The sequence below is a fragment of the Oncorhynchus mykiss genome, chromosome 9 (genome assembly GCF_013265735.2).
Source record: "Oncorhynchus mykiss isolate Arlee chromosome 9, USDA_OmykA_1.1, whole genome shotgun sequence".
NCBI lineage: Eukaryota > Metazoa > Chordata > Actinopteri > Salmoniformes > Salmonidae > Oncorhynchus > Oncorhynchus mykiss.
The window spans coordinates 28,341,544-28,353,832 of record NC_048573.1 but is presented as its reverse complement, the minus strand read 5'-3'; the positions used below and the strand labels follow the sequence as shown (position 1 = coordinate 28,353,832).

At 42.8% G+C, this 12,289-nt stretch overlaps 1 protein-coding gene across 4 annotated transcripts in view; it reads left to right on the top strand.

Annotated features, from left to right (window-relative positions):
• Positions 1–11,694, top strand: part of LOC110531873 (cGMP-specific 3',5'-cyclic phosphodiesterase) — an 89,868-nt gene extending 78,174 nt beyond the window's left edge. For all 4 annotated transcript variants that reach the window (XM_036987765.1, XM_036987763.1, XM_036987762.1 and 1 more), the window contains 9 exons: positions 711–836; positions 4,763–4,857; positions 5,073–5,160; positions 6,396–6,496; positions 6,884–6,961; positions 7,919–7,982; positions 9,296–9,370; positions 9,642–9,725; positions 9,867–11,694. In XM_036987765.1, coding sequence (XP_036843660.1) covers positions 711–836; positions 4,763–4,857; positions 5,073–5,160; positions 6,396–6,496; positions 6,884–6,961; positions 7,919–7,982; positions 9,296–9,370; positions 9,642–9,725; positions 9,867–9,986 — 831 coding nt within the window. In that variant the 3' untranslated portion in view covers positions 9,987–11,694. The remainder of the gene's footprint in view (positions 1–710; positions 837–4,762; positions 4,858–5,072; positions 5,161–6,395; positions 6,497–6,883; positions 6,962–7,918; positions 7,983–9,295; positions 9,371–9,641; positions 9,726–9,866) is intronic.
• The last annotated feature ends 595 nt before the right edge of the window (positions 11,695–12,289 follow it).

Here is a 12,289-nt window from a genome sequence, read left to right as displayed (position 1 = left end):
GGTTATTTTTCAGCTCTGTGAGTGAGAGCAGGCACGCTGACCACCCAAGTGTATAAACAAGAGCAGGTCAGCGCTCTAGTTCAGTGTCGGGCTGTACCTCGCTGATCACTCCACTGCACTCCTATGCGGCATGGTTGACCATCACTGGCCTCAGAACAGCCATACGATTGAGAATTGAGAGGATACAGTATGAGAGATACCGTAGTGACCTGACCTTTCAGCAGTAACAATAGATCGGACTTGAACAGCATACAATGCAAAGCATTTTGAGGTTGAGAAAAGGGCAACATAAATGCCAATCAAATTCATTTTTGATTATTGGCAAGTCAGGCGAAAAGTGTTAGCCACTACTGTGCATTGACTAATGGGGATTTGATTTGGAAGCCGATGCCGGCGAATGGATGGACATGGGAAGATTGGATAAAGATACGATCAACAGAATCTAATGATTTGACTAGCAGTGTGGTCAGGGTTTTCTCTATAGTGCCAGTCAGAATGCCAGGCTGGCCAGATTATATCAAGCCCTACCGATTGAGGATGTGCAGATACTCTCTGTCACTGTTTACCATTTGGTCTGTTTTTGCCCTCTTCTCCTCCTCCTCCCCCACGTCTTTCCCTCTTTCTCCCCACTTTTTCTTGTCTATCTCCTGCTGCGATCCCTCAACCCCCCCCCCCCCCCCCCCCCCTCCCCCTTTCCTCTCTCTCTGTAGAGTCTGTGCCAGTGGATCCTGAGCGTAAAGAAGAACTATAGGAAGAACGTGGCTTACCACAACTGGAGACACGCCTTCAACACCTCCCAGTGCATGTTCGCCCTGTTCAAATCTGGCCAGTTACAGGTGAGCTCAGCCAATCAATGGCCAGCAGGGCAAGGGTGCCGGGTCACGCCGTCCAATCAGTAGATAATCAACCCCAGCAGCACGTCTTGTGTGTGTTAGTTCGATCAATGGCTAATGAGTCACCGTGCTGTAACAGTGCCATGACTGGGTCCGTCCGACCATTGTGTTTTGTCAAGTCAGCATTGGCTTCCAGTATCCGCCATATTTAAATACCAAAACAACAAATATTCTCCACTACATCTGAATGTGTTACTCCGATATCTTGACTGAAAGTCATCAGATATTATGAAGAATATTGTTATTGCGAATAGCAAGTTGAAGACACTTGAACGGACACTTGAGCAGGCACTGTCTCAGACATAAACAGAACTCAACCTATCCCAAACACGCAGTTCCAGTTTAACCCGGTTCCCCTCGGCGCTCACACCCAGCTCTGTCCTGGTTGGCTTTGCAGAGGAAGCAGTAGGTTAAATGTTACACTCCCGTTGTTGCTAACAAATGGCTGTTGAGTTCATGTGTAAGCTGCTTTCTCAAGCAGACAGTGTTAAGAGCCTAGCACCCCTCTCTGTAATGAGTGTGCGTGCGTGTCGAGGGTTGCCGTGTGAGTTTGTTTGCCTAACCATTTGTGTCTCGTTGGTCGTATTTATGACTTGTGATAAGCACCTGTGTGTTCTTTTGTCGAGGTAGTGGAGAGGAGGGGATATATGTGTGCGTATGTGTGTGGGTGTATGTGTGAGGATGTATGTGGGTTTATGTATGTGTGTGGGTGTATGTGTGTGGGTGTATGTGTGTGGGTGTGTGGATGTATGTGGGTTTATGTATGTGTGTGGGTGTATGTGTATGTGTATGTATGTATGTATGTATGTATGTGGGTTTATGTGTGGGTGTATGTGTGTGTGTGTTGGCCACCAAAGAAAATCACATTGTACGATTTTTAATGAATTTATTTTCAAATTATGATGGAAAATAAGTATTTGGTCAATAACAAAAGTTTATCTCAATACTTTGTTATATACCCTTTGTTGGCAATGACAGAGGTCAAACGTTTTCTGTAAGTCTTGACAAGGTTTTCACACACTGTTGCTGGTATTTTGGCCCATTCCTCCATGCAGATCTCCTCTAGAGCAGAGATGTTTTGGGGCTGTTGCTGGGCAACACAGACTTTCAACTCCCTCCAAAGATTTTCTATGAGGTTGAGATCTGGAGACTGGCTAGGCCACTCCAGGACCTTGAAATGCTTCTTACGAAGCCACTCCTTCATTGCCCGGGCGGTGTGTTTGGGATCATTGTCATGCTGAAAGACCCAGCCACGTTTCATCTTCAAGGCCCTTGCTGATGGTAGGCTTTGTTACTTTGGTCCCAGCTCTCTGGTTCTGGGATTTTTGCTCACTGTTCCTGTGATCATTTTGACCCCACGGGGTGAGATCTTGCTCAGATCGAGGGAGATTATCAGTGGTCTTGTATGTCTTCCATTTCCTAATAATTGCTCCCACAGTTGATTTCTTCAAAAAAAAGCTGCTTACCTATTGCAGATTCAGTCTTCCCAGCCTGGTGCAGGTCTACAATTTTGTTTCTGGTGTCCTTTGACAGCTCTTTGGTCTTGGCCATAGTGGAGTTTGGAGTGTGACTGTTTGAGGTTGTGGACAGGTGTCTTTTATACTGATAATAAGTTCAAACAGGTGCCATTAATACGAGTGGAGGACAGAGGAGCCTCTTAAAGAATAAGTTACAGGTCTGTGAGAGCCAGAAATCTTGCTTGTTTGTAGTTGACCAAATACTTATTTTCCACCATAATTTGCAAATAAATTCATTAAAAATCACACAATGTGATTTTCTTCATTTTGTCTGTCATAGTTGAAGTGTACCTATGATGAAAATTACAGGCCTCATCTTTTTAAGTGGGAGAACTTGCACAATTGGTGGCTGACTAAATACTTTTTTGCCCCACTGTATATGGGTGTATGTGTGTAAGTGTATGTGGGTTTATGTGTGTTTGTGTTTGGGTGTATGTATGGGTGAATGTGTGTGCATGTATGTGTGTGGGTGTGGGTGTATGTGTGTGGGTGTATGTATGTATTTGAGGTTGACCGATTATGATTTTTCAACACCGATACCGATTATTGGAGGACCAAATGACAATTACAACAATACTGAAAGAACACTTTTATTTTTACTTAATATAATACATAAATAAAATCAATTTAGTCTCAAATAAATAATGAAACATGTTCAATTTGGTTTAAATAATGCCAAAACAAAGTGTTGGAGAAGAAAGTAAAAGTGCAATATGTACCATGTAAAAAAGCTAACGTTTAAGTTCCTTGCTCAGAACATGAGAACATATGAAAGCTGATGGTTCCTTTTAACATGAGTCTTCAATAATCCTAGTTAAGAAGTTTTAGGTTGTAGTTATTATAGGAATTATAGGACTATTTCTCTCTCTACCATTTGTATTTCATATACCTTTGACTATTGGATGTTCTTATAGGCACTTTAGTATAGCCAGCCTAATCTCGGGAGTTGATAGGCTTGAAGTCATAAACAGCGCAATGCTTGAAGCACAGCGAAGAGCTGCTGGCAAATGCAGGAAAGTGCTGTTTGAATGAATGCTTACGATCCTGCTGCTACCTACCACCGCTCAGACTGCTCTATCAAATATCAAATCATAGACTTAATGATAATAACACACAGAAATACGAGCCTTAGGTCATTAATATGGTCAAATCCGGAAACTATATTTTAGAAAACAAAATGTTTATTTCAGTGAAATACGGAACCGTTCCGTATTTTATCGAACGGGTGGCAACCCTAAGTCTAAATATTGCTGTTACATTGCACAACCTTCAAATTTATGTCATAATGATGTACAATTCTGGCAAATTAATTACGTTTGTTAGGAAGAAATGGTTTTCACACAGTTCGCAACGAGCCAGACGGCCCAAACTGCTGCATATACCCTGACTCTGCATGCACAGAACGCAAGAGAAGTGACACAATTTCCCTAGTTAAAAGAAATTCACGTTAGCAGGCAATATTAACTAAATATGCAGGTTTTAAAAAATGTACTTGTGTATTGATTTTAAGAAAGGCTTTGATGTTTATGGTTAGGTACACATTGGTGCAACGACAGTGCTTTTTTTTGCGAATGCGCTTGCTAAATCATCACCCGTTTGGCGAAGTAGGCTGTGATTCGATGATAACTTAACAGGCACCGCATTGATTATATGCAACGCAGGACAAGCTAGATAAACTAGTAATATCATCAACCATGTGTAGTTAACTAGTGATTATGTTAAGATTGATTGTTTTTTATAAGATAAATGTAATGCTAGCTAGCAACTTACCTTGGCTCCTTGCTGCACTCGCGTAACAGGTGGTCAGCCTGCCACGCAGTCTCCTCGTGGAGTGCAATGTAATCGGCCCTAATCGGTGTCCAAAAATGCCGATTACCGATTGTTATGAAAACTTGAAATCGGCCCTAATTAATCGGTCGACCTCTAGTATGTATGTGGGTTTATGTATTTAATTTTTTTTATTTCATCCTTATATAACCAGGTAGGCCAGTTGAGAACAAGTTTTCATTTACAACTGAGACCTGGACAAGATAAAGCATATGTATGTGTATGTGTATGTGTGTGGGTGTATGTATGCGTGCATACGGAGTACATATGTGAACCTGTGTCTATGTTTGTTTGCTGGTAGCCTCCTATGGCCTTGTGATGAAAGTTGGTGCGGGGGTGCTTGTGTCTGTGTGTGTCTGTCAGTGTGTGTCTGTCTATTTGTGTGTGTCTGTGGGCGTGTGTGTGTGTGTGTGTGTGTGTACTATGGTCTTTGTAAAGGGAAACCCCAAGGACATCTTTGTGGATGGTGTGCCTCATTCTCTTCTTCTCCCTCTCTTTCTCTCCCTCCATCTCTCTGTCTGTCAGAGTAATATGAGTGAGCTGGAGATCCTGGCTTTGATGATCGCCACCCTGAGTCACGACCTGGACCACAGAGGAGTCAACAACTCCTACATACAAAGGTAGGCTGTAATAGTGTGTGTATGTGTGTATGTGTGTGTGTGTGTGTGTGTGTGTGTGTGTGTGTGTGTGTGTGTGTGTGTGTGTGTGTGTGTGTGTGTGTATCCTTCTCTGTGTGTGTGCATATATTTCTCTGTGTGTGTGTGTATATTTCTCTGTGTGTGTGTGTGTGTGTGTGTGTGTATCTCACAGTTCTGTGTGTAACTACTTCCATCAGGAGTGACCACCCCCTGGCCCAGCTCTACTGCCACTCCACCATGGAGCACCACCACTTTGACCAGTGTCTCATGATCCTCAACAGCCCAGTAAGAACACACACACACACACACACACACACACACACACACACACACACACACACACACACACACACACACACACACTTGTTCACTCATTCCGTTATTTACTCAGGAAATTGGATCACACTTGGGAGATGCTCTGCAGATGGTCATACTATCAACAAACTATCTGTTGATCAGCGTCTGCTTGCTAGGGTTACGTTAAGGTTAGGTTTAGAATAAGGTTAAGGTTAGGTTTAGAATAAGGGTAAGGGTTAAGTTTAGGGTTAGGATAAGGGGTTAAGGTTAGGATTAGGGTTAGTAGATAGTATGTTGAAATGTTATTGTAGAGCATCTACAGATGGGCTATCCAAATGAACTGTTACCGTAACTCGTTCAGTCAGTTCTGCATTTATTCTTCAGGAACAATAAAACGGCCGGCATCATTCGCCATAATGTATTTGAGATACATAGCAGGATGCTAGTGTTTCCTCATTTCCTCTTTAGTGCCAATTCCATATGCCTTATGGCACCCTATCCCCAATATAGTGCACTGCCTCTTACCGCTCACTACCCTGTCAAAAGTCGTGCACCGTATAGGGAGTATGTAATTTGGGTTGCAGTCCACGAGCTCCAGCTGCTAGTCTCTAGGAGATAACACTCCTCTATGGTGTAATAAAGCGCCACTTCATCTTTATGGGCACAGATTCACTGGAGAGCAACACTTAGTTCATCTGGGATGTAGTAGACACACACACACACGTTGACACACACCCACACACCATTATACACACACATCGCAAAGAAAGGAGAGCAGATCCAATTGTTGAATTGATTTCGAGTGTTTTGGAATTTGTGTTGTCATGGCACCCATGCTATAGTTGAACTTGCTCAATAACTTGTACGCCCTGCCTCTCTCTCTTTCTCTCTCCATCTCCCTCTCTCTTTCTCTCTCCATCTCCCTCCCTCTCTCTCCATCTCCCTCTCTCTCTCTTTCTCTCTGCATCTCCCTCCCTATCTCTCTCTTTCTCTCTCCATCTCCCTCAATCTCTCTCTCTCCGTCTCCCTCCCTCTCTCTCTCTGTCTCACTCCCTCTCTCTCTCTTTCTCTCTCCATCTCACTCCCTCCCTCTCTCTCTTTCTCTCTCCATATCCCTCCTTCTCTCTCTTTTTCTTTCTCTCTCCATCTCCCTCCCTCTCTCTCACTTTCTCTCTCCACCTCCCTCCCTCTCTCGCTCTGTCCCTTCCCTCTCTCTCCCCCAGGGGAATCAGATTCTGAGCAGTCTGTCTCTGGATGAGTACAAGGCCACTCTGAAGATGATCGAGAGGGCTATTCTGGCAACGGACCTGGCTCTGTACATGAAGTAGGTTAAATGTCACACACAGCTGGGACGCTCACAGCGGGAGCCCATTCAAGTCAAATTTTATGCAGTTTTCATTATAACTTCAATTTAGGTTGACGGGCTGTGGAAAATGTCACGGTGGAAGTGGAAACCCATTGGCCTATTCATTAGAAGATCCTATGATGATGTTCTGAAACTGTGATTTACTATATCTCTCTCTCCCCCCCACCTCTATCACACATTTATCTTTTTTACACCCACCTCTCTCCTAATATCCCCTCCCTCTCCCTCCTTCTCACACTCCCCCCCCCCCCCCCCCCCCCTCCCTGTCTGAAGTGTGGGCGTATAACTAGACTGTAGGCGGTGGGGAGATGTGCAGTTAATTGGATATCTGTTTTATCTTTTCAGGAGGAGAGGAGAGTTCTTTGAGCTGACCAAGAACAGCCAGTTTGTCTGGGACGATGACTACCATAAAGACTTACTGAGGTTAGTGGACACCACATAGAGCATACCATCTTCACCATTCACCTGGGGACTGATTATTTGTGTCTGTCAAGGTCGGTGTCAGTTCCATTTCAATTCAGTCAATTTCGAAAGGCAATTGAAATCCCCTATCAAACATTCCCAATGAAAAAGTCCCCATAGAAAATAATATGCCGTTTTTTTTTATTTCACTTTCTAAATGGACTGGATTGAGGTGGAATTGACATGAACCCTGGTAGGGCTGGGAATTGCCAGGGACTTCACGATACGGCATTATCACAACACTTAGGTGCGGATAAAGACATGTAGGGCGATTTGATGTTCCAAACATATTGCTCACTATGTCTGCTGCAGGGAGACAAAAGAGAACATGAGAAAGTGAGTTTTGATTATTCGTGGGATTAAAGTGATGAAAATATGCTGACTCACTACTTGAAAAGAAGATGAGAACAAGCTATAGGATGAAAATACCAGAGTTTTGGTGCAGATACAGCCGACTAGCTCTAGCTAACCCTACCTAGCAAAATAAACATCATTATTTTGTACAATTCGATAGTTGGAGTCAAAGTATAAATATAATATTGTCCAAAAATTATATATGTGATGTGTAACTACACATTTTTACCCGCATCACTATATAATATACCTGAGGGTACAAAATATTAGGAACACCTTCCTACTAATGAGGGTGGTTTTTGTCATCAGAAAGGCCTTTTTGTGGGGAAAAACTCATTCTGATTGGCTGGGCCTGGCTCCCCAAGTGGGTGGTCCTATGTCCTCCATGGCCCACCCGTGGCTACACCCACTGCCCAGTCATGTGAAATCCATAGATTCAGGCCTAATGAGTTTATTTCAATTGACTGATTTCCTTATATGAACTGTAACTCAGCAACATTTTTGAAATTGTTTCATTTTGCATTTATATTCAATGTTTTTGTGTTGGTTTATTACCCCCTGAAGGTCAATGCTGATGACCGCATGTGATATTTCTGCCATTACCAAGCCTTGGCCAATACAGAAGAGGGTAAGACTGTCCAGTTAGATAACTTTCACTACACTCAAGACTCACTTTATCAACCAAACTGTCTTGTTACTGGTATCTCCTTTGAAATCCTTAGAAACATGTCTTTCTCCTTTATGAGGACCTCTGCCTTTTCTTTTCTCCCATTAGATTATGTTCTCTTTCTGTCGTTCTCTTTCTCCTTCTACCCGTCTCACTTCAACTCCCCTGTGTAAGTCTGTTTCTCCTGTTCCTCATTAGGCTCCCTAGGTGCAATGGAGGGAGAGGTTCAGACAGGCCTCTAGCCGTGTGTGTTTGTGTGTGTGTGTGTGTGTGTGATCAAAGAGCTAGATGCTCATTAGAGGACAGACACAAACTGCTGTAGCCCTGTCCTCTCCTCTCCTCACATAATACCTATAGAACTGATATGCGCTCACGCACACACACGCACACACACACACAAATGCAATTCAGTACAGTCTTAACAGAAAATCTGTGCACACACACCAGCACACACAGTCTCTTTCACATACAAACATTCCGTTGAGCTCAGTAGATATTATTAGAGTTGAAGCTATTTCAGCCAAGATGTGTACAAAAATGTATTCTCCTCCCCCTTCCTCTCCTCCCCCGCATTCTCTCCTTTCCTCAACTGAACCCCCCCCCCCAACCCTCCCCTCCCCTCCCCCCCAACCCCAACACCCCGCGGCTCTCTAGTCTTGATTACACAGCTCCAATCAGTGTTTCCGCAGATGGCTGCCACACACACACTTCCTTGATTGGGGACCCGAGGCCCTAGTCAGATCTTATTGATCCCTTGTTAAGAGTAAGAGTCCATCAATGCAGTTGCTCTGTTCAGAAGCAGCAACCCTGCTGATTCTTTCTTTCTCTATATATTTTCTCGCTATTGCATCATTCCCGTGCTAGAAATGTCAAGAAACACTTTGTAGGGCGCTGAGCGAGTGCTATTGTGGGGTATCAGATCAAATTGGCAACAGAGAATTTCCTTTTGATCCACATAACAGGAGTACGATTGCCTATCCAGCCTCCGTTCCCGCACAACCTGCCTCGTAATCACATTCATGTAAAACACCTCCGTTGAAATGCACAGATATCTGCGAAAAGCATGAATAAACTGAAAAGCCTGAGTAGGACAAACGATTGGCTGAAGCAATTGTTCAGATACAATCCTAGGGCTGCATCCTATCAAACCGGACTCTGCACGCGGTTGTCGAAAAGACTACGGGGGTTACATTTGTCCTTTAAGCCGATTGAAACATCATTCCACTTTGAGGCACTTCTAAAAGCTGCCTGTCTCTCTCCATCTTCTCTTGCAGATAGCCGAGCTAGTGGCTACAGAGTTCTTTGAGCAAGGGGACAAGGAGAGACAAGAACTCAACATTGAGCCAATAGTAAGCATTTCTTCTATGCCTTACCACCTGCACTTATTATTCTGTATTGCACTACTACATGGCTCAGTTGGGCCAATGCCATCGGAGATCAGGGTTTGTGAAATAGATTTTACAAGGCTCTGATTGTAATATCCTGGCATGTGTACACGCTGACTTTGTGCAGAGCAAGGTTTTTACTAGTTGGCACGCTAAGTCAGATATCAATTTGAGAGCAAATTAGATTTGGACTTGAAAAAAAGTTATGTTTTCTGACGTTCGTTTTCTTTCCTAGGATCTGATGAATCGGGAAAAGCGGGATAAGATTCCGAGCATGCAGGTATCGTTCATCGATGCCATCTGTACACAGTTGTATGAGGTGAGGCACACAAATTATTGATCTTTGTTTATCATGTTTAAGAAAAATGTAATTGTCCATATACCATGTATGACATAAGGAAGGTGCGCTATCATTCTCCCTGTTCCCCTCTCTCGGTCTGTCTGTCTGTCGGTCCATCAGACCCTGGCTGGTATGTCTGAGTCCTGTTCGCCACTACTCGAGGGCTGCCAGAAGAACAGGCAGAATTGGAAGATTCTGGCCGAACAGGGCGACAAAGGTTTCTTCAACGGAGTGGTGTAGAAGTGGTCAACGTCCCTCCTCCATCCCCACATTCACTCCATCCCTACACCACCCCCACCGCCGAGCAGACGACATCAACACTAAGCTATATTTATAACCATAGTCATTTTTTTTTCTTGCACAAAGTCCTCTCCCTACATGAAGGAAGTCTCACTACGGTATATCCCTGAGTCTGAGGAAGTGAAGTAGACTGAACAGGAGAGGTTTGCGTGTGCACGGCTACTATCGGGCCTACTGAGCTCCAAGGAATCAATACGACACCGTAGTACTGTAGACAGACAGACCCGGGTTCAAGCAGTATTTGCAATCTCTCAAATAACTTGAGCTATTCCATTGGTGCCACTGCACCAGGAGAGCGCCATTAAAGACTACAAATACTATTTGAACCCAGGTCTTAGTACAGATACAACTTTACTTTCTACACACCGTACAGCACCACAGTAGGAAGCTTGTTTTGTAACACCAGGGTGCAGGCACACACCACAAAGGTTTTGAGAGAACGTACATTTTTGTTTTGTAACATTGTCACTCGTTATAACTATTGCATATTTATGTTTTATATATTTATTCGTTTTCTATACTGTATCGTCAGTTTCGTTTTGAGAACACACACACACACACACGTCTTTATAAAACAGTGTGTGTTTTATTACCAAACGATCCAAATGTCTCTGCTTTGAAAAGTTCACTCGACCATCCATTCATGTGTGTATTTCTAGGGGTTGTATTATTTTAACTTTGCAAATTGTAAAGGAGCCAAAGACTAGACACGTGGTCTAGAAGATTCCACTGCCTTCCTGTGACATGATAGGTATGAGGTCCAATTTCACAAGAACCTACTTGTATGTAGACACTTGTTGGCCCTCATTATGGACCAGCCCAGCAGGTGGTCCTTTTTTAAAAACGTGTTGAATGTGAGGCTGGGGTGTCTCGTCGAAAGCAGAGCTTGACAGTCGGAAGCCCAAAATCAATTTGCAATATTGTCAGTCTACCTTGAGGTAATTTGTATTTATAGTGGAACATTTTAAAAATGGCATTATAGAATTGTTTTTATTTTTACATTTCTTCCAATACAGGGAATGACAGGACTGAATAACTACAAACTCTCTTTCAATCAGAAAATGACTCATCTTTCTCTAAACTTTCTGCCTCCAACATTTACACAATATACTATAGTACTTTTCAGGTAGAGAAATGTGAACTGCATCACTGTCATTCACAGGAGAAACTCATCCAAATGTTACTTAACCATGTCCTAACTTGCAGCACTTATCCGTATAGACGTGCGTGGTCACTCCGAGGACCACAGTTGTTATTGTGGTTGTATTTTGTACTTGAAGAAGTTTCCAGAAATAACATTGTTCCTGAATTTGTGCTTAAAAAAAATAATGTTTTTTTTTAAAAGGATAGTTGCTTTTCTTTTTTCAATTCCACACAGCTTTGGTCTCGATTGGTATTTCTAGAAAAAGATGTGTTACTTCACCAATGATAGACCTGTGTGTTGCATGTGAAGTTACAGAATTCTATAAAAAGGTGGCTATGTGCAGTCACAGGACAGCAGCCCTGTGGGTTATTAGTGGAGGCTGAGGTAATACGACGTGTATCGCGGTTCCGTGTGAAGACAAAGGGGTTTCCCCGTCCTGCTCATCGACTCTGAAGAACACTGAGACAAGTTCAATGGTACATCCCATTAAAAGGATACTGCTTATTTTCTGTGTGCCATGTCATTTGTGCAAACAAACTTTGGATGACGTCATACTTGTCTAAACAACCATTTATTTTACTTTTACAGAGAGATGATAACTAACCAGAACTAAAAAAAATAAAAAAAAACGTGTTACTTTGCCACCTTCTGGGCAATTGCAGTAGTAACACACAGATCAGACTTGAGGACGATCAAATGGACACATTTCAGGAATATTTCTTAAAAATACAACACAAACCACTAGCTACTAAAACAGAGAGGCTCAGAACTGGATAGAGGACAAGAAAAAAAATGAAGGCAAAGTGGATCAGTAACCACTTACAGGCAATATTTACATCAAAGCAGCGAGCCAGGAAGAACAAAGTATCCCAATAAAACAGAGAAAAAGACAGGACAGAATAATCAGTGTAAAAGGATTATTTATATACACACAGTGCCTTTGGAAAGTATTCAGACCCCTTGACTTTTTCCAAAATGTGTTTACGGTACAGCCTCATTCTATAATGGATTACATTTTTAAAATCCTCAATCTACACACAAATACCCCATAATGAAATATTTGCAAATGTATTACAAATAAAAAACTGAAATACCTTAT